Consider the following 23,876-nt stretch of genomic DNA (forward strand, 5'->3'; position numbering starts at 1 on the left):
TGAATTAAACCATAGTGCTGAGGAGCTGTTTCTGGGGCCAGTTGTGATTTCTCTTAGAATTGCTCTTTTATGTTTTTCCTTCATATAAAGCCACATGTAAACGTCCTCAGAACTCTATCTATAATTCAGAATTGAACAGCTTTATTATGAAGGCCTCTGTGTGTTTCCGGTTGAAAGTGCGGCGGTAAACCGGAAACCCACGCGGATTCCACAGCTGACAGGTAGAGGACTTGGGCGAGCACGCGGTGACGTTGACAGGTGAGTCTCCTGGATCAGGTTTGAGGTTCACCTGCTGTCTGGACCGGACCAGAACCGAGCTTCTACTTCTGAAGCTCGGAGAATCAGAGTTTCCTCCTGAAGCAGCTCTTTTCTGACTGCAGCCGGTGAAACCAGGCAGCCGAACTCAGTGTGAGGTTCTGCAGGCTAGATTGGACCCGTTTGTTCTCACTGCAGATTCTGGACCGCTGCGGTACCGAGGAAAGTCTAAAAACAAGTAGAATCTCAGGGGGATTCTGTATGCGCCCTTCACTTTGGCTGTCCAGCTTCTCTGAACAAATTAAAGCTGCAGGAACTTGACCCGGAAATGTTCCCAGCTTTTCCTGACAAAACATGTCAGAATATTTAGAAGAATCCTGAGATGACCCGTTTCTTGTCAGAATGAGTCAATTTGTTGGTTCTGAACTTATTGGTTCTGACTGGATTTGGTCCCGTTGCAGTTCTGGATGCAGACCGCCAGGCCCCTGGTGGAGGTGGTCCGTCTGGGCCTGGTGTCCTATCAGGAGGGTCTGAGGCTGCAGCAGGTCTACACTGACCGGCACCGGTTCGGTCCGGCCCACACGCTGCTGCTCTGCCAGCACTCGCCAGTCTACACCACTGGGATCCGGCACAAACCATACCCGGGTCCAGTACTGGACCGGCTCCGGCTGCTGGGGGCCAACGTCCACCACGCCAACAGAGGAGGACTCATCACCTTCCACGGACCGGGTCAGCTGGTCTGCTACCCAGTGCTGAACCTGGGGAGCTTTAAGAAGGTCGGACCTGAGCGGCCTGAGATCCGATGGCGTCTGTGGTTCTGGTTGTGACGCGGGTTCTGTTCCCTCAGAGCGTCCGGTGGTACGTGGGCCAGCTGGAGAAGACGGTCATTGCGCTGTGCAGCAGGTTCGGCGTGGAAGCAGCGACGTCTCCTCACACGGGAGTCTGGGTTGGAGACAAGAAGATCTGCGCCATCGGTACGTAACCAGACTTACTTATTTATTTCTGTAAATATTATTTTTCATAAATTAATTTATTTATTGGATTTGTTCTATATATATTTTTATGACTTTAGCACGATTCTCAGGGGGGCTATTGGGGTTGCTAGCATTTTCCAGAAGGGGCCTTGGGCCCCCCGATCCCTCTGCTGGAGTTGCCACTGTCGTCATGATAATCATGTTACTTGAAATATGTCCATATTAATGTTGAATTCCCTGAGTTTTATGGCGGATATTTACTCCTCTGTGGCCAAATTATGTTTTTGTTCATTGATCTGCAGTAGTAGCACTAAAACTCTGTTTCTGTATGGTTGTTCTGTTTAACTTTGATGGGTTTTTTATTTGCCTTTTTTCTGCAGTTTTGCTTCTTTTCATAAGTTGCTTGTGTCTCTTATGGGTCTGTGGTTCTTTCAGACAGTTTTGCACCTATTTGCTGTGGTTTAGTGCGTTTTTATGGTGGTTTTGAGTCTGTTTATCAGTGTCTGTTTATCAGTGTCTGTTTATAGTGGTTTCTTCCATCTTTACATTCAGTTTTTGGTGTTTTTTTTATGTCTGCTGCAGTTTTACTTCTTTTCATGTTTTTTTGATTGTTATGGAGGTTGTGTGCTTCTTTTCAGCAAGTTTTTTGAAAGCAGATTTGAACCTTGCAACAGATCTTTGCAGTGGTTTAGTAGTGGATGTGTATATTGTTTAAATTGATCAAGTGGTTTCTTTCCTCTTTGCGTTATTTTTTGCCTTTCTTTGGTTATTTTGTGCCTCAGTATGATTCTTAAAAATCATAGATTATTTTTTGCGTTTTTATTTAGTTCTTTGCCTCTTTCCAGCAAATTTTGTGCCTCTTTATGGAAGTTTTGTTTTTTCTACTTCTACTTTTAGGTCATTCTTTCTTTCTGTGATTTTAAACCTACTTATTGCACCTCAGGTTCAGCTGAAAGATCCAGACACAAAATAAAAAAGGGTCTGAAGTCGAGACTCATGAACCCTAAACTAACACACGATTGGGGAAAGAGTGTGACGCGCTACAAAGCAGCAGATGTGGTGACATGATTCTGCCGCTACAGAAATATGGTGGCTGATTGTTGCAAACATGCAGCAAACAGTGAAATGAACTGCAAACACATGAATGATGCAAATTCCAAAACACACAAATGGAAACAAAAAGGAAAATACCACAAATAGCAAAAATGACAGCAGCTCTGCAAAGTCACTTCGAAATCCTCCAGGCCACTAGGGGGAGTCTGGAGTCCATCACATTACATATACTGCTGTTCTATAATATTGCAAAAGCCTGGATGTTATGAAATAAGCATGACATAAAAGGCAACTTTTCTTTATTTTCTGTCTACTGTGTCTGGTTCTATATAGTTGGTGGTCGGCTCCCCTAGTGGTCTGGAGGACTTCTGCTTTGTGGATCAAGTCTGCAGGATTTAATACTTTCTGCTTGTTTCTGCATTTGCATTTTTTTTTCTTTTGCAACATTTTTCTGTTGTATTTGTTGGGTGTTTTAGAGAATTTTGCCATTGGAGACATGAAAGCATGTTGTCAGCCTGCAGTTTTTGTTGGATCTGAACAGAACAACCACCTGAGTTTAGAGAACTGAAGGCGACGGGCCTGACGAATGCTGTGAGTCGTAGGGTTCAGCTCTTACCTCAGTGACGTTGGGTCACGTTGTTTGACCTTCTTCAAGTCAAACAAAATTGGCGTCAGTCAACTCTACTACATTTATGCTGGTTGGTGCTGCAAAAAATAATTTGTGCTGCTTTTGTTTAGAAATTTTATTTGATTTTGTAAATGTGGGAAGGACTGGTTGAAAGGTTTTTTCATTCATATTTTTTAAAATGATAGGATATAAAAATGTTTGCTGCACAAACAATTGACACCAATTTGGTTTGAATTAAAGAAGGGGAGGAGCCAACTTCACTCAGATTCTGCTACCCCAGCTGCTGACGGTCCACTGGGCCCGTAGTCCTGGTGGACAGAGTGGTGATGTGACAGAATAAAGCAACCTGTAGCCAGTTGGTTTGGTGTTTATTCTCCATCTTGGTTCTCCTGTCATCAGCCTTGGCAGAGCCGATGGAAGCGCCTCAGTTTGACCAGTGTTTGTGTTCCCAGGAATCCACTGCGGCCGCTACGTCACGTCTCACGGCTTGGCTCTGAACTGCAACACGGACCTGTCGTGGTTTGACCACATCGTGCCGTGTGGGATCCAAGGCAAAGGCGTGACGTCGCTGAGCAGAGAGCTGCAGAGAGACGTCGGCGTGGAGGAAGCCGTCCCTCACCTGCTGGACGCCTTCAGGGAGCAGTTCAGCTGCCGGCTGACGGAGGCAGAAACGCCAGAACCCGACCGGAACGGCGGCGCGTCGCCTGCGTAGAAACTGTTTCACTCATGATGCCTTTTTTCTCCTCCACTGACAACAAAAAATTTTTAAGAATCAGGAACACTAAAGCTGTGAATTATACCTCCGTTGTTTTTCATATAAAATAAAGAGATCAGACGATGAACCTGTTTGTTGTCTGATTCAGAACAACAGACGAAACCTGCTTGTTATGTGGAAACATATCAGTCGGTTCAGTTTTCAGTGTTTATATTTGTATCCGAGTATTTTATGTTGAAAGGAACCATCAGAGTGTTTCTGGGATCAGGAAAAGGGCAGCTAACGTTTCTGCAGACCCCACACATCCTGGACACAAACTGATTAGACTTTCACATTCAGCTCGGTGCTACAGAGACGGTTTCTCCCTCCAGAATGTCTCTGATGGACACTTAACAGACACTCAGATCAATATTTGCACTAATTCCCTCTTGTGTAAAAACACTGGAAAATATACAAAAAACATTTTTTAATATTTTATCCTTGTTATACATGTTAAATGTCTTCATTCAAAGTAATTAGAATGAAAGTCTAATTCCTTGCCTGTCTGCACAAAGCTTGTGAATAAAAATAATTATATTTTATTGTGAAAGGATCCGGTTCACAGTTTCATTTTTGACTAACATTTTTTCTGCACTGAAGTCGGTATCTGATTCAAAGAAACGTGCCACTTTTGTCAAAGAATATAAAACACATTTGATCAGTTCTAGATCAGAATCCAGTAATAATCATACTGGTCACAATTGGATTGAATTCTACAAAAATTGTATATTCTTGAATAATTTCAGATCAGTGAGACCTTTATATTGCACATAAAACGTTTTTTAATTGATATTTTCACCAAATGCTCCTAAAATATAAATAATTCATGGTAGTTCTGAAGAGTCAACGTATTTTATATTGTAATCCATATCTGACGTAGTCCAATTATTTGAAAAAAATTAGAATGGTCCTTTAGTTTTACTACGAATCGGAAGCCAACTTCATGGAAGGCGCTAACAGCGGCTAGCTGCGGTTAACGGTACGTTAGCTGCCTGGAGGAAGAGGCGGACGGTGCTGACGCACTGCAGCTGCAACAACAACCCGGCAGTGACAGCGTGCTGCTGGGGAAAAGGCAACAGAGCCCAGAGAGCCGGCAAACACAGCAGCTGTTCCCTCCAGTCTGATGGCTGAGCATTAGTTAGCCCGCTCCGGTCTGTCGGCATGGAAGACACCGTGGGAACCGGAGGAAATGGGGACCTAAACGCGAACCTGGGGTGGCGGAGAACCGGGGACCCAAAGCTGGACAAGGCGGTGCAGCAGTGGCTGGACTGGGACAGGGTGAGTGTTTGTCTGTCTACCCGTTAACTCGGACTCCGGGTTCTGCGGTTGTAGCCTGGCAGCGGTAACCGTTACCCCAGAGTTCCCCTAAAAACACACAGCTTCACCGTTGATTCTCACATAAACGAGCTGAAAAACACAAAGAGGATTAAAAGAAACTGGGGCAACAATATCTGACGCCTTCTGGAAAAATCGGCGCATTTATTTTCTAACATAGAAACACTTTAGGTCAGAACTTTAATTGGTGTTTGTTTAGAGCGTTTAAATGAGATGTTAAAAACGATGAGATCACTGTTGAACGGACATTCCTGAACTGAAACAATGTATGCCGAATTTATCCTCAGATCAGGTTAGTACAGAAAACTCGCAGACAGCACTGCTGGTTCTGATTGTTTCAGTCTGTGGACTAAGAAAGCTAAACCTCTGGGTCTGAATATGGGGGCTCTGAGTTAGGGCTCATCAGGGTTAGTGGGAACAGCAGATTAAATAATGTGTGGGTAATCAGGTAGCAGCGTGACTAAGCTGTTTGAGTCATGAAAGGCCCAGTGTTTGGATTTATTACCATCCTCAGCTCCAGCCTGCAGGAAAAGCCCGGAACCTGCCCCATCAGAGCCTGATTGAGATGGATTCATGTGATAACTGTTAATGCATGTTCATGTTGTCATTTCATCAGGGGCATCAGGTCTGCAGAGGGTCCAGTCATCATTTAGGACAATCAAAATAAATCAGCATCAGTTTCATGTTCTGTAAACTCTCAGCACACATTACAGCAGGCCTGGAAATAAAAGCAGTTGTTGCTGTTAAAGCTGCAGTATGTAACTTAAAAAACAAAAACATTTATGTATTAGAACTATCACAGTGTGATAACATCCACCTCCTCCTGACAAAAAACAACCAATCAGAGCCAGGAGGAGGGGCTTAGCGCTGTAAGTCAAATTCGCTGCTCAATGTGCTAATGGCAAAGAAACAACTTATTGTTCCTAAAAATCATTTATCCACCGTAATCGATGGCCAAGCTAAATACACACACACACACACACACACACACACACACACACACGGATGATTGACAGTGCAAAGACCCTCCTGGCTCTGATTGGTTGTTTGTAGTGAGCGCTGGGTAAAGGCAGAGCAGAACAATTTATTTTTTCCACAAATTACGTCTCATACCCAGATTACATAATGAGACCAAATTAAACTCCTGATATCCCCTGATGTCAGGATATCAGGGGATGATATCCTGACATCAGGATATGTCAGGATATCCACAGAGCTCCTGCAGTCAGAGCTCTGTGGGTTAAAGGTCACCGTGACCTGCTCTGTAAATGTCAGCAGCTGGGAAAAGCTTCCCTCATGTTCAGATTTCTATCTTTATCCTCAGAGCAGAAACACGCCAATAAAAGCCAATCAGAAGGAAAGCAGTCTGAAACCAGAACCAGATTACAACCGGGTTGGGTCCGGCTCAGGCCAGTTAACCTGAACTGGTCAGAACATTATTCTGAACTCGGTGTCATCAGGCTGTGTTAATTTTCTGCAGAACAAATGGACTCGGGCTCAGGTGGAGTCTCTGGTGGCGGCGGGTCGCCTGGAGGACCTGCGGTCCAGACTCTGCAGCCGGATGAGCTTCGGTACGGCCGGACTCAGAGCCCCGATGGGAGCCGGATTCAACCGGATCAACGACCTCACCGTCATCCAGTCCTCACAGGTTACTCACCTGTTCATACACCAGTCCAATCAGGCTACAGACCAGTTACTACACCAATAAGAACTCTTTCATACTGGTTGCAGACCAGTGTAACTGGTCCCGTTCCTGTCCATCTGACCTGTTGCTCCGCCCCTTTCAGGGCCTTCATGCGTACCTGTGCAGGTGTTTTGCTGACCTCGGCAGCCGGGGCGTCGTCATTGGATACGACACCAGAGGTCAGGAGGAGAGCGGCTGCAGCAGTCAGAGGTGAACAGCAGGAACTCTCCATCCGGTTTTGTTTCCAGGGATTTGGTACAGAGATGGAACGGCACCCAGACAGGAAGTGCAACAGGAAGTCCGTCCCCTGGACGCGTCCTGCTTCCTGATCCAGGTCTCTGTGTGTTTGTCCGTCCCAGGCTGGCCAAGCTGACGGCTGCAGTGATGCTTAGCAGAGACGTTCCTGTCTATCTCTTCTCCTCGTTCGTCCCGACTCCTTACGTGGTGAGGAAGCTCAATGACATCACTTCCTGCAGAAGTGATGTCACTGTTAAAGGAATATTCTGCTGTTTTAACAGGCTGATGGTGCATAAACAGCAGCAGTCTGAGCGCGCTCAGTTTGGTCAATTCTCTAAAATCTCACACTGCTGATAAAAACTATTCACCTCCTTGGATGATTTATCTTTTTAGCTCATTTACAAATCAATCATGATCGACATGATGTTTTAAAGTCAAAGTGAAAATGGATTTCTACAAAATAATTTAAATCAGATAAAAATGTGTAACATAAAATAAGTGATTCCATAAATATTCAAGCCTTTTTAGTGAGTTTTTCTCACTCATTGTGAGGCTGCGAGCACCAATTGACTAGATCAGTCACAGTTAAATACTCATTTCATGTTGCATATTGTTTTTATTTAACATTATTTTGTATAAATCAGTTTTTGCTTTGATATTAAGACTTTTTTTTTGTCCAAAAAGCCAAAATGTTGATCTTGACTGATTTATAAAGCAATAACAAGGTAAAACCTCCAGAAGGTGAAAACTTCTTTAGGTAGTTTATGTTGAAATACCCATAATAAATGTTCCTGCTGTTATTAAATGTGTGGATTGGTACAAATTAACTTTGTTTGGAGTTTTTTTTGTTTTGTTTCTTTAACTGATGAAACAAAACATCAGTAAAAGATTAGAAGATGTTTTACTGATGTGAAACATCTGATCTGGAATTAGCATCTCAGATCAGATGCTGAGGAATCAGATCCTCTGCAGACGAACTGCTGCTGTAAAAACAGGAAGTTTTCTGTAAGCTGTGGAAACTTTCTGACCGGGTTGAGATGTCTCTTTACCAAATTGTTTGTTTTCACGTTTTGTTTCCCAGCCTTACGCTGTGAAGAGACTGGGAGCCGCATCTGGAGTGATGATCACTGCGTCACACAATCCCAAAGAGGACAACGGCTACAAGGTCAGGCCGAGGGGTCACTCAGACCAAACACAACCTCCTGCGGCGCTCATCCGGTCCGGAGAGTCTGTCCCAAACAGAAACCTTTAATGAATCTGTCTGATCCGGATCCAGAACCTCATGCTCTGAGGATCTGAACCGTCTGGAGGTGCAGCGTGTTTCTGTCTCCCCCTGCAGGTGTACTGGTGTAGCGGCGCTCAGATCGCCTCCCCTCATGATAAGGAGGTGCTGCGCTGTATAGAGGAGCAGCTGGAGCCCTGGAGCGCCTCCTGCTGGGACGAGGAGCTGGTGGACCGCAGTTCGCTGAGGACCGACCCCCTGACCCAGATCAACAGCTGCTACATGGACGACCTCACTTCCCTCTGCTTCCACAGGTAACTTCCTGTTTCCTCCCTCTGCTTCTCCCAACAACTTCCTTCCTACTTCCTCCCTCTGTTTTCCCCCAATAACTTCCTGTTCTCTCCCGACTTCCTCTGCTAACTTCCTGAACCCTGGAAGCTGTTCTGTGTTTTCCAGGGATCTGAACAGCAGCTGCACGTTAAAGTTCGTCCACTCGTCCTTCCACGGAGTCGGTCATGACTTCGTCCGGCAGGCCTTTCGGGTGTTCGGCTTCGTCCCGCCCGTTCCCGTCCCTGAGCAGAAAGACCCCGACCCAAACTTCTCCTCTGTTCGCTGCCCAAACCCAGAGGAGGGAGAGTCTGTCCTGGTAACCTGGATCTCTGTGGAGTCAGAACTTCCTGGGTTTCCTCCGTGTTTATTGTCCTCCTCTGTTTTCCAGGAGCTCTCACTCCTCCTGGCCGAGCGGGAAAACGCTCGGATCATCCTAGCAACCGACCCCGACGCTGACCGGCTGGCCGTGGCCGAGCGATCTGACGGGTATGTGACGCTCGCTGCAGTTAGACCCCCGTCCTGCAGGGAAGTCTAGCTGGATTCACCCAGCAGGTTATTTGGGTCTGCTTTGAGTTGCAGGCACGGGTGGAAGGTGTTCTCAGGAAACGAGCTGGCTGCCCTGTTGGGATGGTGGATGTTCTTCAACTGGAAGGAGAGCCATCCAGACCCAGCAGACACCAACAGCGTCTACATGTTGGCCACCACCGTGTCGTCCAAGATCCTGCAGGCCTTCGCTCGCATCGAGGGCTTCCACTTTGAGGTCAGAAAAAGCTGAAGGCGACTGGTTCATCTGATGGATCTCTGCAGAAACAAACTTGTGACACCTGTTCTCCAACAGGAAACTCTTCCTGGCTTCAAGTGGATCGGGAACAGAATCCATGAGCTCTCCAAAACCGGAAACAGGGTCATATTTGCCTTCGAAGAGTCTATAGGTGAGAACTTTGATGGTCTGCTGTCTCTTTAAATCTCTGTGTGTTTGTGTGACTCCCAGAATCGTCATTGGTCCAATCAGAACCAGGATCCTGATGATCAGTGGTGGTCGCAGCTCAATTGCTACCACTTGTTGATGAGCGACTGTTACTGTGTTCCGTTGCTAAATGCATTACAGTCAGACTGTGATGTAAAGCCTAATTCACACAGCAAGATCTCTACGGCTAATTTGTCCAGATTTTCCAATTCCAGCAATCTTCAGAGACGCCTGCCACGTGTTCAGAGTGATCCGGTCCGCTTGGAAGGAAGTCGGGTGGGACTTCTCTGAGCTAAACACGAGGATATTCAACATGTTGGATTGTCTTGGCTCGATGAAATGTGGCCAGGTAGAAAGCAATGTGACAGAAACACATTGCTTTCTTGAAAATACAGAAGACAGAACAGCTTCCATGGAGCAACGGAAAGTCCAGTGGAAGTTGGACATCATCCAAGACATTCACTGTTAAATATCGTCCACTAACTTTTGCCATTGCTTCTTCCTCGTTGGCCATCTTTGTTTACTCTAAACTCATGTTTGGTTTCGAGAGGTTTTGCAAGATTTCCCGTCTGACAGTTAAAAGTTGAGTGAAATCAGTTTGTATGGCTGAACACCACACACTGTAAAACCAGAACTGTTATAGCTCAGGTTTTTTTTATCACCTGTGTGGTCTCAGGTTTTAAAAATCAGCCAACAATTTTAAATTCTTGCCATCTGAAGACAGCATAACTCAGTATTTCATTTCAGTAACACCTTTGAGTCCAAGTGAATCAACTCGTAGTTGCATTAATCCGTCAGTAGGGAGCGCTGTAAACACTGCTTATTTTCTAGTATCTAAAGATATTTCCTATTTTTTTTCGGGGGGGTTTTAAGCCAAGATATTTTCACAAAGAAAACTTTTGTGACTCAAAATCTAATATATGTGTAGCCATGTTCTGATTTTCATTAAATTAAAAAAATTAAGTAAGAAGCCTGACCAGCTGAAGTGGTGACACCTACTGGCAGATTAGCAGAACTACACCAGGCTGCTGTATAAAGTCTCTTCTGGCTTCTTTATGGTTCATTCTGTGCATAAAAATTTGTGTTCAAACTGTAAAACAATCTGACTCAGTCAAAGTCTCTGCCTGCAGGTTTCCTCTGTGGTAGCATCGTTCCTGAGAAAGATGGCGTCAGCGCGGCCGTGGTCGTGGCCGAAATGGCGGCGTACCTGCAGACCAGGAAGTTGAGTCTGAACCAGCAGCTTCAAAACATCTACCGGACGTAAGAGACTGTAGGATGCAGCAGGTTGGGGGCTGAGGTGTAAAAATACCAGAACGTACTCCCATTTCACCACCAGATGGTGGCAAACAGCAACAGTTCTGATCTCAGATCAGCCTCCGCAACATAAACATCAACATCGAGGTTTCAAAGCCGTGAGAAAATCACCTGAATGATCAGTAAACATTTAAAAATGTGCTAAATTATGCATAGAACATTTCTTATCAAGGAACAGCATCATAACGGCAAGTATGAGTGAAATTCATATTTGACATGCAGTAATTTTTATACTTGAGCAGCTCAAGTATAAAGGTTTAGGAAAGTGCTTGTCTCTTAAATTTAACTTTATTTTGACTCTGAAGTAGGTTGTTCTGTTTGAGACGTCGGTGTCTGAGGTCGGTTTTATTCTCGTTTTTTGTCACTTCCTGTCTATAGGTATGGTTACCATGTGTCCAAGACCTCATACGTCACCTGTAACGACCCCCCCACCATCCAGAGGATCTTCAGCCGGATCAGGAACTTTGCCGGAGATGGCTCGTATCCAAAGGCGTGCGGCGACATCGGGATCGTCCATGTCAGGGACGTAACCACGGGATACGACAGCAGCCGGCCCGACCTCAGATCAGTGAGAGCAGCTCTTCTTCTTCCACTCTGGAGGTTCTGATCTTATCCTGGTTCCTGGAGCTGGTCTTCATTGTAACAGTTTCACGGTTCACAAGTCACAGTATTTTCCTAAAATCAGCTCAGTTCAGACCTCAGTATGATAAAAATGCTGTACAAACTGCTGCAGAACCATTAAATACGGGTCACTAAGGTCTCTGCTTCAGTACATCTGGATCCCAAAGATAGATCAGCAGGTAAAGAGCACCGATGGGCACCATCTAGCTAAATGTAGCTATTTAGCTAGATGCTAAATGACTACACCAACATGGTACTCAGCAGAAACCAAAGCTAACGTGCCAAACTCTGTATCCACCGTACGTCTATGACAGAACATTCTACAACATGGCATGTCGTCCTCAGCAGGTCCTCTAGCTAAGTGTGCAAACTGGTTTCAAAGTTTGCAAAAGTCAATTATATTGACAGCTTAAATGAGCCCACAGTTGGTAAAGAGGCAATTTAGCCGTTTGGTTTGTGTGTGTTGGTCGTCGTCACAAAATGAGCTAACGCTGCAGCCAATGTCAAACTTCATGTAACTGAATATTTACAAAACAGTCAAGTAAATTTTGTTATGAAATTCATCCCTAAACGATTTATTTAGGGACACTAAGTGTGTTAAACGTTTTCAAAATTAGCAAATCCTAAAAGTAAAAAGTAGCTCCACAATTAGTGCATTAGCATGTTAGCATAAGCGAGCCCACCACTGGAAAAAATAAATTCAGCCATCTGGTTCAGGTGAGTTTGACCAGGAAGGTTTCAGGACCCCAGACCTGGAGACCTGAAGACGCTCCTGAGCTAAAGGAATATGGAGGAGTTTTTCTGCCACAAGTTTTGAGGAGACATGAAATCCTGCTTTCAGACTGAAAATGTGGGCTCTTGGATTATGGCAGAAAAATTCCTCCATAAAGCAACAGTAGACTGGACTGAGTTACTGGTGCTGAAGGAGGTTCTGGTGGATCCTGGGGTGTTCTCGGGTTCTGACTCAGTTTCACCAGAAAACAACGACCAGGCAGAATCTGTTGGTTGTTTTTGAAATAATTTCAGAACCTGGTTCTGAAAGTGGTTGGACTCCTGAAGCCTTCTCTGGACTCAGTGAAGCTCAGATTGTGGTTCTGCTTGAGGGGTTTCAGTTCTGATCCGAGGTGGTTCTGAGGAAACTTCCAGGAAGTGTAATCTGAAGCAGGAAGCTGTTTCCTGTCCGACAGGTGCTTCCTGCTTCCAGCAGTCAGATGATCACCTTCACGCTGCAGAACGGCGTCGTGGCAACGCTGCGGACGAGCGGCACCGAGCCAAAGATCAAGTATTACACCGAGTTCTGCGCCGCACCGGGAGAAAGGTCAGCTGAGGATTTGTGTCATCACAGGAGTGGGCGGGGCCTCTGTGACATCACTGCTCTCTCCGTCCTGCAGCGACGTGTCCCAGCTGGAGGTGGAGCTCCGGAAGGTGACGGACGCTCTGCTGGACGAGTTCCTAGAACCCGACAAGAACCACCTGATCCGCCGCTCCGTCTAGCCCCGCCTCCTGCTTCCTGCGGAGACATCACTTCCGGTAGCTGCTTCCTGTCCTCCGATTGGCCGACGGGTGATCAGCTGTCGCCCTGCAGAAAGTTAGAGGTTTATTGATGTGTAAAAGTAAAGAGAAACTCCAATGTTTCTTTTAAAATATTAGATTTTATTTTATTTATCTTTGAGATTTTCTTAAAAAATATAACATAAAAAAATTCAGCTGGAGATTATTAGGCTTAGTTTTTCCAGATTTTAAAACAATTTAATTTTCTGTAAATGTTCATAGCTTTAAGACTTGTGATGTTTTGTGAAGAGCAAAATTAAAAATTTTTTTTAAGTGAATATCAAACCAAAAACACAAAACAGCTGAAACTGGTCAGTTTTTGCTTAAGAAATGTATTTCTGTTAGAAACTTTCTGCCGACTCGTCAGAAATCATTTTAGTTTGCAGAAATTGGTTGAAATGTTTTCCTGCTTTGCTTTACTGTTGATCAACATAAAAAAAAAATCCAAAGAAATTGAACTAAAACATCTGATTTCATTTGTTGACTCTTACTCAGGTGCATTCTGGGATTTCAGTGCTAGATGCTAGATAGTGCTAGATAGATGAAAAGAATAAATGTTTCCTGTGTTTAACTGCTGAAATAAGACTTTGTTTTTTCTGATAGTAAAACAAAAACATGATTGTTTTCCATCTCTGATCATATTTAATTTTTTGCAGATGAATTGTGAGAAAAAGGTTTGATGTTCAAACTTGAAGTTCCAGTAAAAGCTGCGGAATGTTCCTTTATCGGTGTATAAAGCTTTAGATGTGGACAGGTTGTGTGTTTTTCTACTGGCAGAGATGCAAATATATTTATGAGGACTGAATTCCTGCTGCTATGAGATGCTGTTGAAGACTTTTATTTTGGTAAAGATTCAGCTTCCTGTTGCAGTTTCACTTTTATTTCAATGAACCTCTGAGCTACAATAAAATAGAAAACTTGTGTTTGGCCTTCATTTGTGTTTATTAGGTAACCATCTTCCTTTCAAGATGGCTTCCCTTCCTTATGCTCACCCTGAAAATCACTTAGTTCAACAAGTCAGAGTTCAGTATAAACTGTAAATATTACATAAACCAGATTTAAAGAGGAGTTTGGAAATTGGGCCAAATTACTTTTGACTAATGCAGTTTGGTTTGCACCAGAATATGATGCATTCCTGACAGCGACACCAGAAATATGTAAAAACTAATATATAAAATAATCCAGAATAATCTGTGGAAATATCACAGACCAGTATGGATATTCATGCTGAAGCACCAAGAGGCAGAGGAACAATTAGTCCAAATTAATGTTCACTTCACAAATGTGTTCATAATAACCATTTCACAAGCAAAAGAGAAAACTTCATTATTTGAGAGTCATGTTTATTAATGCTTGTAAAATTAAGAATCAATTATCCAAAAGGTTATTGATTTCCATCAGTCATCGTGACGGACAATTTAATGATTTGGAAATAAAGAATCTACTTGTTTTAAACAATATCCTGCAGTCAAAACCAGCTTTGGTTTATTAACAGATGCTGGGAAATTTTGGGAATTATAATTCAAAAGATTTGAAAACTATAATTTCAAAGTTCCTTCTACAGAATTGTGAATAAAATCTGGATCAATGGTTTACTCCTTTGCTCAGAAAATGTAGTTACTAGATGCACCAAACAGGAGCAAATTTTATAATCAGTTCAATTTTAATGATATATTTGAAATATATATATCTACGTGTAAATTGTCATAAATGGTTGTAAGTTATTTTTTTACTGCACGTTTTTCTTGTTGAATAATTAAATATGTCTATTTTTTACAATTCTTTCATGACATTTTTATTAAATATGAATGTTTATAATTTGGGTATGTCAGAACCTGGTCACTTTTTTATAGTGTCCCAGATATAGTACGGGTCTTTAAAGAATATTTTTTATTTTTTAGGGATTTTTATTGTATTGGATTTTTAAAATCGACTCCATATTGTGAAATCTGCTGAAATCACAGTTCACATAGTTCCAGACACAGTCATGGTCATCTGGAAATATTTTTGGGAGATTAAAGCCAAAGTAAGAAATTTTAATAAATTGTTGGAAATGTATTAAATACTTCCTACATCCAAAATGCATCCTGATGGGACCTTTGAGCTGTAATCACTGTCCTGGGTGCGGACTTGGAACCCGCTGATACCTGCTTACAGGCATACTTTGGTTTGGTGATTTTATTTTAAGACATCTCTATGACTGTGGTCTAAAGTTGATCCGGAGGCCGATTCGGGACCTGATCTGCTTCAGGTTCATGCCATAGATGATGGGGTTGACGATGGGCGGCACCACGAGAAACTCTGCAGCCAGAGCGTTCTGCAGCGCCGGCATGGAGCTGCCGCCATAACGGGAGTACAGAGTATCAAACAGCAGTGAGGCGAAGAAGACGAGCAGAGAGACGAGGTGGGGCAGGCATGTCTGAGCAAACTTTTTCTGGTCTTCCTGAGAGCGAGCGGCGGATCGGACCAGTTGGACATATGACACCAGGATCACTATGACCTGCATGGAGTGCAGAAACATCAAAGTGATGCCGTACAGATTGTTAGCGGAGGTGTCAGAGCAGGACAGCTTCACCACCTCCCAGTTGGTGCAGAAGATCCGGGGAATGTGGTGGCTGCAGAGCCGAAGTCTGGCCATCAGGGCGAGGCCCACAGCCGTTTCCACTGATGAGAGACACCAGGTGAGCAGCAACAGCAGCGCCACCTTCTGGCTAGTCATCAGAGCCCAGTAGCGCAGCGGCTGGCAGATGGCCAGGTAGCGGTCATACGCCATGACGGTCAGACTGCTGAGCTGGCAGAAGATATAAGTGTAAGAGATGAACATCTGAGCCAAGCAGCCGGTGTATGTGATGACATGAGCGTCAGCCAGAAGGTCGCTGAGCAGCTTCAGGTAGAAGCTGGACGCTCCGCAGATCCCAGTGAAGCTCAGGTTGCACATGAAGACGTACATCGGCTGGTGGAGGGTTTGATCCAGACACACAGTGAGGATGAGGGTGAGGTTCACAAAGACGGTGAAGAGGTACGACGTCAGTGTGAGAGCAAAGTAGATCTGACGGTTGGTCAGCGAGTCGTTCAGCCCGTTGAGGACAAACACGATATGAACGTTGTCATTCATGACCAGGAGACGCCGACGGTTTCAGAGCAAACCCAACATGAGTCTCAGTGGTCCGAACTAACCTGCAGCCAGACGTTCTGCAGAAACTACAGCCGAGGAAAATCTAAACGCTTCCTAAAAATCCTCTTCAAGATCAACTTCAAACGTTTCGTACAAGTAAAGTTCAACAGACATGCAAGAAACATTCATGATGCAAATATCTTGTTCAGGATCAAAGAAAACAGATTTCACTGGTTTTAGAATCTGCTTGTACAGGGACAGAAAAACAAACAGGGACAGAAAAACAAACCCTTTGCTTTGTTCAGCAGCTGGAATCAAACCAACTTTAGAAAATCAGTTTCAGTTGTTCAAACAGAATCACGTCACATCAGTCAGTTCAGAATCAACAGGAGAGCTTCAGAAACGCAGTGAAACTTTGAGTTTACCTGCATTTCCATAGGTTTTTCATGGTTTTAAAGGATTTCTGCTAAACAGAAAACACATTCAGAGTTAAAACATCAGTAAAAACATTCTAATGCAAAGCTGTGAAGAAAAAACATCAAACGTGACAGAAAACCAGTTCAGTTACATTCAATCTCTCATTAATTTCTCCAAACTAAAACAGATGAACAGCAGCTCTGTGCCTATGCAGCAGAGCTTCAGCTTTTATTCACCTGAACTCGACAGGCAGAAGTCTGAAGCCCCTCCCCCTTCACTGACATCACAATTTACTCCCATCAACAGTTTCAAAGTTTAAACAACTAAATTTTACTGAACAGACTGAAAGTGGAGTTTAAAGGGAACTAATGTTCTCCCAGATGGGACGTTTATCTGGACATGAGAAAGTTTCAGAGTGACGGAGAAGTTTGGTGAATCCAGGAGGGTCAGCTCTGCTCCCCAGGAGGTCGTTCTGCGTTTGAGGCCTGCAGGGCGTTAACGGCCGTCTGAGGACAGAAAATATGCTGGCCGTTGATGAAGAGCACCTCATATAATCACTGCAGGCTGCTGTACTCCTCGTCTCCAGGTCCAGCTCTCCGCATTGGTCCCATGATCAACACCTTCGTTTTCAGATGCGCTTTATAAGATGCAGGAAGTCATTTTTCAGATTTTCTGATTTTTGATTGGCCAGATCTTTAGTGGATTATGTTTCCTGTTATGTCAGAGTGCCTTCATTCTCATGTTTCTACTTTATTACTTTTATGTATTTTTTTCACTTTTCAGAAAATAGCAGTCAAAGCAAGCTTCCAAAATTTGTTTTTAAATGTATTTTTACGATTATAATGAAAACAAAAAGACTAAAATAAATTAAAAAAGGAAAATAAAAACCCTCTAGGAATGACATCATGGCACGTGAAAACGATGTGCTGGTACAGGTTTCACATTTCTCTCGTGCTTTTCTTCACTTCAGTTTGGTCGTTTTAACGTTTCTCTCTAAGATGATTATGACTTCCTGTGGTTTTATTTCATGTCTGTTTCTTTGGTAAAGTTTGCTGCCTGCTTTGCAAACAGACTTCCTGCGGTGCTTCAGATACCAGATTTATTTGATGATGCAGTGAAGGCAGCGGTGATCTGGGACGTTTCCAGCCAATCAGACGGGACTCAGTGTGACTTCATCCACAGAATAAAAAGCTGCAGCTAAACGATCTGATACCAGGTATCAGATCGTCAGCAGGACGTTGCAGTCAACGTCCTGCTGATCGCGGTGATCTGTGTGACCCGGAGCTTACATGAACCCATGTTCCTGCTCCTCTGCAGCCTGCTGGTGAACGAACTGTACGGCAGCTCAGGCTTGTTTCCCTTCCTGCTGGTCCAGATCCTCTCTGACGTTCACATCGTTTCAGCTCCGCTCTGCTTCCTGCAGATCTTCTGTCTCTACTCTTACGTAAATACTGAGTTTTGTAATTTAGCCGTCATGTCTTATGACCGGTACCTCGCCGTCTGCTGTCCTCTCCAGTATCACGCCGTAATGACGCATCATAAGGTTATTTTTGTGATTATTCTGACCTGGCTGTACTCCTTTGTGAAGTTTCTCATCACTCTGTTGCTGACCGTCCGTCTGACTCTGTGTGGAAACGTGTTGAACAGCACGTTTTGCCGTAACTACCTGGTTGTGAACTTGGCGTGTTCTGACACCAGCGTGAACAACATTTACGGACTGTTTGGTACTGTAATCACAGTTCTGGTCCCGCTGCTGCCCATCCTCTATTCCTACACTAAAATCCTCAGCGTTGTTCTGTCCGGCTCCAAACAGACGAGGCAGAAAGCCGTCAGCACCTGCACGCCTCACCTGGCTTCGCTCCTCAGATTCAACATGGTCTCCATACCCAACGGGCTGCAGATCGTCATGTCTCTGTACTTTGTGATTCTTCAGTCTCTTCTCAATCCCATCATGTATGGAATCAACCTGACAAAAATAAGAAATGCATGCAAACAGCTGTTCAGTAATAAGCCGTTGATCACAGAGACCTGATGAACCTTCATGTCTGTAAATGTTTTGTTTCTTGTTATAAGTAAATAAATGAAATAATGCATCATAACTGCATTGAAGTTCATCTTTAAGATCTGTGTTGCCATTCCCACTTACTAGGTTGTTTCAGACTCAATCATATTCAGCTATTTACAATAATTATGAAAGGTTTAATATTTTAGTGGCAGAATTCATTAAACACTGTATAAACATTAATTACACCAGGCTGAACTGATGTTTTCAAGACTTTATTGACATGATAATTCTCTGCTTTCAGCAAATGAACAGTAAACATTAGACTTTCACACAGCATCAATTAAAACAGAATTGTGGATTCATGAAAAGTATGTTTAATTTCTACTCGGTTATTTTCTAAATTTAAATGAGTGGATGGACGGTTCTGTCACCAACTCCCAAAGTGAAGGCCGTCTTTCCATTTCTTTAAAATTATATTGAGTTTCTTAATTTCACTGATAAAATGAAGGACCAAGTTGTGCTAGCTGCTCCTCTTTTTAGCCTCCACACATCAAACTTAACGTCATTAACCCACCTGGCTCCGATTCCCATCAGTGACCTCTGACACCGGCGTCTGCGACCGTCTTCTCCCAGAATGCATCTGGTCCCCTGGCAGTACGATACGAGGCAGCACCTGACCGGACCATCAACAGAAAACTAACAAAAAACAGAAAAACTAAATACAGTGGTCTGAAATCAGCCTCAGATTCATGAACTATTGGAAACCGAGTCACTGAAACTGGTGCTGATAAACAGAAGATCACGATCAGCAAAATGATTATTAGTTAATGATTTCATCACTCAGCAGAATACTGAGGTTCTGTTCCTGACAGAAAATGGTTGGATGACAATAAAACATCACCTGTACTAACTAAATCAGCGCCTCCTCCTAACATTCTCTAAGTGAGAATAGAAAACCTAACAGGAAATGGCACTGCTGCCAAATGTCAGGATTTAATGGAGGTAAAAGGCTGTAAACAAGCTCTGACATCAACTTCATATAAAACCAAAATGTGTGGAAAATTTCTCCACTGACTTTAATGAGCTTTTATATGCATTGATTATGACTATTTAATAATTGTAGAAGATTTGAACATCCATGTTGACAAGCCTGAAGACAGAGGGGCAAAAACTCTGCGATGTTCTTGATAATGTTGGTTTGACTCAACATGTCAAACAGCCAACACACGTCAGTGAGGGCCGAATATTTCCAGTGTGTCTGTAACTGATGTCGCCCTGTCTGATCATTCCTCTGTTAACTTTGAAAGTACAATCAACATCGACTCACTTAGTAAAATTAGTTCATTTTTACAGACAATTCAGCAGAAACCTGTAATCAGATCCACTCTTCCACCTCAACATGGGCTGGGAGAGAAGCTCCTTTCTAGACTTTCAGGTCTCACCCAACATGTTTTGGGCGCTCAGGAGAGAAGTACCTAGAGAAAATTGATGATCCATTAAGGTAAGAAACATCAGTTCAGGTGATGAAACGTCAGATGGGCCATCCTGGCCTTGACCAGACAAGGCTGCCTATCAGCCTCCAGCAAAACCTGACGGACTGCAGGAGATGCTGGAGGATCGGGGGAGTGGGGCCCACCAGCTTTGTTTCCATTCGAAACCTGTTTGGGAACAGTGAGTCTCTGTCCTTCTACAGTGTTTGCTGGGACAGTGATCTCATTGTTGTTCTGTGTCTGAGGCCTGACATTAACTGATCAAAAGATTAGCAGTAAAAAATCATTTCCCAGCTTGATTAAAACCCCTTAACATGCACCGGAACGCCCACATGTCGTTTTTCCATTGTATTTTCCAGGTCTGAGGGTTCAGGGGTCAAGAACGACTCCATTCTGTCTGAAACGATGATGACACTCCCAAAAGACATTGTGGTTGTCAATGAAGGTCACTGAGCTGGCAGAGATTGTTCTGAATTTCGTTTGGCCATTAGCTCCAGTGTGTATGGTTAGATTCTCAATGTTCGGCCGATCAGAGGTTAGTGGGATTATTTTCTCGGCGTCACACAGAAAGCAGAGAACCTTCCTTCTCTCCAAATCAGTAGATTCCTTTTACCTACCTACAATAAGACCTTTTGGCATAGATTTTGGTTTCTGGGTCACTTTGGGAGAAAGCTGGTTGATGTTTGGAGGCCAGATGTCTGTTGTAGAGTCAAACCTTTTTCAGTGGTTTCCAGTTGGAGACATGATGGGATGCGTTACGACTCGAGCTGGCTGAAGAGTCTTTGGTACCAGGATGAAGGATAATGTCATCTCCAACTGCTTGGTGACTTTTCTTTGGTGCAGCTGGTGGAAATGAGGTGAGGGTTCGGTTCAATGCCAGCCCCGTTGTATCGTTTAGGTTCGTCCCGTTAGACGTCCAGTCAGATCTGATGGATGAGATTTATTTTTCGGTTTAGCTCTGAGGCAGTTCCAGGGGTGTGAGCTGCTTGCTCAGGTGCTCAGAGGATCTTTGTTATTTTGGAACAACTGGAGGTGGAAGTGGTTTCTAATGGTAGGGAAGGACCTGGACGAAGTGTTTCCAGTGCGTCAGAGTGTTCAGAATGTGCTGCCTGATCTCAGTGGTTCTGATGCCATAGATGATCGGGTTGAAGCAGCTCGGGAACAACAGGTACATGGTGCTGAAGAAAACCCGAACAGCTTCAGGAAGTCCACTTTTAACTCGATATGACAGGAAAGCAATGAGAGCTAAGGTCAGACTGAAGGTGAGGACCATGATGTGAGTGATGCAGGTGTGTAATGCTTTCACACCAGAGCTGCTGGATCTCAACACAGAGCTGAATATTGCAATGTAAGAAGCAGCGATGACAAAGAAGTCAAAAACAGGAATTAAGAAAATAGCCATCAGTCCAGCCAGGTTGTTGATGGCGGTGGAGCCACAGGCCAGCTCCACCAAGGCCATGTGCTCACAGAAACAGTGGTTCATCACATTCCTGCAGAACGACAGCTTTCCTGCCAAACTCACAAACAGAGAGATGAGGAGCATGTTTCTGACAACCAGTGGGACGATAAACTTCAGGAATCTCTGCAGCGCCATCAGTTCTTGGTAGTGAAGTGGCGTACAAATAGCAAAGTATCGATCCAGAGCCATCCACACCAGGAAGGTGGTCTGAAACGCTCCAAAGAAGTGAATGAAGTGCATCTGAACCAGGCAGCCAATCAGAGAGATCCCCTTCCAGTCAAACAGGAAGCTGAGCAACATGTTGGGAACAAAGAACACTGGGAGGCAGAGTTCAACACAAGCCATGCCGGCGATGAGGATGCTCATAGGCTGATGAAGGCTCCTCTGAGAAACGACGACATAAACCAGCAGAGAGTTGGCCAGCAGAGCCACGATGAACATGAGGAGGAACGGGACGAAGAGGACCGGCCTCAGGTCGCCCAGTTCTGCAAAACCATTCAGGATAAAGTGCTGCTGTGAAGAGACGTTCTGCATCGTTCAAAGCTTTCATTCAGCCAATCTGCAACAAAATGAAGAACAAAGCAGAGATGACAAAAACATGTTTGTTTCCCAACCTGAAGATACAAAATTACAAAAGAAAACAGAATAATTGTGCAGGAAAAAATCAACATACATTAATTTATGTCAGGTTGAAATATATTATGTGTTTGGTCATAATCATAAAGTACAAAAATGGAAGACCCCTTATGATGAACAAAACCTTTGGAGTCAGTGTTCCCTCGCATAAACGCGGGTCACCGGGGCCCCACTCTAGAGCAAGGGCTGGAAGTGGGGCACATGGGCGAAAGCCTGGTGGCTGGGCTTTCACCCATGGAGCCCGGCCAGGCACAGTCCAAAAGGAGACATGGGTTCCCCTTCCCATGGGCTCACTACTTATAGGATGGGCCAAAGGGGTCAGGGGCAGTGTGGGATGGGTGGTGGCCAAGAGCAGGGACCTTGGCGATGCGATCCTTGGTTACAGAAGCTGGCTCTTGGGATGTAGAATATCACGTCTCTGGTGGGGAAGGAGCCTAACTAGTGTGTGAGGTTGAGAGGTTCCGGATAGAAAGAGTCGGCCTCCCCTTAACGCAAGGCCCTGGCTCTGGAACCAGTCTCCTTGACGTACTTCCAGTCTGGAGTTGCCCATGATGAGAGGCGCCGGGAAGAAGTGGGCATACCTGTTGCCTCCATCTTGGTGCCTGTATGTTGGGGTTTACCCTGGCGAACGAGAGGGTAGCCTCCCTCCACTTACAGGTGGGGGGACGGGTTCTGACTGTCATTTGTGTTTACGCACCAAGCAACAGTTCAGATTACCCACACTTATTGGAGTCTTTGGAGTTGGTACTGGAGAGTGCCCCTCCTGGGGACTCCCTTGTTCTGCTGGGGGACTTTAACGTTCACGTGGGCAATGACAGTAAGACCTGGAGGGGCATGGTTGGGAGGAACGGCCCCCCTGAAATGAACTCAAGTGGTGTTCTGTTGCTGGACTTCTGTGCTCGTCATGGATTGTCCCTAACGAACACCATGTTCAAGTATAAGGGTGTCCATATGTGCACTTGGCACGAGGACACCCTAGGCCGCAGTTCGTTGATCGACTTTGTCATCGTATCATCGCATCTGCGGCCGTATGTCTTGGACAATCGGGTGAAGAGAGGTGCGGAGCGGTCCACTGACCACTACCTGGTGGTGAGTTGGCTCCGGTGGTGTGGGAGGAAGCTGATCAGACCAAACGTGTTGTGAGGATCTGCTGGGAACATCTGGCAGAGTCGAAGACCTCCTCAATCCCATCAACACGCCTTCCATTGAGGAAGCTGAGCCTGGGGACTCTGGGTCGGGCTCTCCAATCTCTGCGGTGAGGTTGCAGAGAGGTTGAAGGGCTCCTTGGTGGCAGGGCCCCGGGGTGGATGAGATTTGCCCGGACTTCCTTAAAGCTCTGAAGGTCGTAGGGTTGTGTTGGCTGACGCGACTCTGCAATATTGAATGGACATCGGGGGCAGTTCCTCTGGACTGGCAGGAGGGTGTTCTCCAATTACAGAGGGGTGACACTCTTAAGCCTCCCTGGTAAGGTCTAGTCAGGGGTTCTGGAGAGATCAACACAAACACTGGTTTGTGATGTTTTATTGCAAAATGCACCACATTATTATGTTATATTTTAAAGAGAAACCTCTGCATCGCAAAATGCAACAGTGACCAACATTATGCATCAATTATTACATTATGCTGTTTTATTACATTTTAAAGTCAGATTTTTTAAATTTTTATTTCATGGGGTGGAATTACTTGAATTGTTTTTATAACTCAAACACTGTCCTTTCCTTGACTTCACGTTGAGATCAGTTCAGTCCATTATGTTGTACAAAGCAGTAAATAATCAGAAATATCATCTGAAAGAGTTTCAAAAGAAAAAAACATCTAATTTACATATG

General features: G+C 44.4%; 5 protein-coding genes across 8 annotated transcripts in view; 3 read left to right on the top strand and 2 right to left on the bottom strand.

The window, feature by feature from the left end:
* Positions 1–149: 149 nt before the first annotated feature.
* lipt2 (lipoyl(octanoyl) transferase 2) lies at positions 150–3,784 on the top strand. Its single transcript, XM_007573727.2, has 4 exons — positions 150–258; positions 717–1,031; positions 1,103–1,229; positions 3,363–3,784. The coding sequence occupies exons 2-4, from the start codon at positions 723–725 to the stop codon at positions 3,620–3,622; spliced, it is 696 nt and encodes a 231-aa protein (XP_007573789.1). The 5' UTR covers positions 150–258; positions 717–722; the 3' UTR covers positions 3,623–3,784.
* An 824-nt stretch (positions 3,785–4,608) lies between these two features.
* Positions 4,609–13,368, top strand: pgm2l1 (phosphoglucomutase 2-like 1). 2 transcript variants are annotated; one of them, XM_007573729.2, is made up of 14 exons: positions 4,609–4,942; positions 6,480–6,647; positions 6,787–6,893; positions 7,043–7,127; positions 8,002–8,085; positions 8,260–8,456; positions 8,599–8,788; positions 8,861–8,958; positions 9,046–9,232; positions 9,311–9,404; positions 10,570–10,699; positions 11,132–11,321; positions 12,562–12,692; positions 12,766–13,368. In XM_007573729.2, the coding sequence occupies exons 1-14, from the start codon at positions 4,826–4,828 to the stop codon at positions 12,866–12,868; spliced, it is 1,881 nt and encodes a 626-aa protein (XP_007573791.1). In that variant the 5' UTR covers positions 4,609–4,825; the 3' UTR covers positions 12,869–13,368. The 2 variants fall into 2 exon arrangements, with proteins under 2 accessions (XP_007573791.1, XP_007573792.1); XM_007573730.2 differs by having other exon boundaries at positions 9,052–9,232.
* A 1,714-nt stretch (positions 13,369–15,082) lies between these two features.
* LOC103153011 (olfactory receptor-like protein OLF4) lies at positions 15,083–17,254 on the bottom strand. The gene has a single exon (XM_016661589.1). It carries the CDS (start codon positions 16,038–16,040, stop codon positions 15,120–15,122), a length of 921 nt encoding a protein of 306 aa, XP_016517075.1. The 5' UTR covers positions 16,041–17,254; the 3' UTR covers positions 15,083–15,119.
* Positions 17,255–17,667: 413 nt separating this feature from the next.
* LOC103153012 (putative gustatory receptor clone PTE03) lies at positions 17,668–18,489 on the top strand (the record flags this gene model as incomplete). The annotated part of the gene is made up of 1 exon (XM_016661586.1): positions 17,668–18,489. A coding segment is annotated over one exon (822 nt), but the record flags the coding sequence as incomplete, so codon positions are not given.
* Positions 18,490–18,718: 229 nt separating this feature from the next.
* The window catches only part of LOC103152994 (olfactory receptor 52K1-like), a 52,511-nt gene continuing 47,353 nt past the window's right edge, over positions 18,719–23,876 (bottom strand). For all 3 annotated transcript variants that reach the window (XM_016661572.1, XM_016661574.1, XM_016661573.1), the window contains exon 2: positions 18,719–21,970. In XM_016661572.1, the coding sequence (XP_016517058.1) occupies positions 20,998–21,945 (948 nt within the window). In that variant the 5' untranslated portion in view covers positions 21,946–21,970 and the 3' untranslated portion in view covers positions 18,719–20,997. The remainder of the gene's footprint in view (positions 21,971–23,876) is intronic.

This window comes from Poecilia formosa, unplaced genomic scaffold (genome assembly GCF_000485575.1).
Source record: "Poecilia formosa unplaced genomic scaffold, Poecilia_formosa-5.1.2 Scaffold337, whole genome shotgun sequence".
NCBI lineage: Eukaryota > Metazoa > Chordata > Actinopteri > Cyprinodontiformes > Poeciliidae > Poecilia > Poecilia formosa.

Bases quoted from the DNA above. Each gene is read 5' to 3' on its own strand.
- LOC103153011 (XM_016661589.1), bottom strand. From the start codon at position 16,040: ATGAATGACAACGTTCATATCGTGTTTGTCCTCAACGGGCTGAACGAC.
- lipt2 (XM_007573727.2), top strand. From the start codon at position 723: ATGCAGACCGCCAGGCCCCTGGTGGAGGTGGTCCGTCTGGGCCTGGTG. The intron at 1,032-1,102 runs GTCGGACCTGAG...CTGTTCCCTCAG, and splicing joins ACCTGGGGAGCTTTAAGAAG to AGCGTCCGGTGGTACGTGGG. The intron at 1,230-3,362 runs GTACGTAACCAG...TTGTGTTCCCAG, and splicing joins CAAGAAGATCTGCGCCATCG to GAATCCACTGCGGCCGCTAC.
- pgm2l1 (XM_007573729.2), top strand. From the start codon at position 4,826: ATGGAAGACACCGTGGGAACCGGAGGAAATGGGGACCTAAACGCGAAC. The intron at 4,943-6,479 runs GTGAGTGTTTGT...AATTTTCTGCAG, and splicing joins AGTGGCTGGACTGGGACAGG to AACAAATGGACTCGGGCTCA. The intron at 10,700-11,131 runs GTAAGAGACTGT...TCCTGTCTATAG, and splicing joins CTTCAAAACATCTACCGGAC to GTATGGTTACCATGTGTCCA.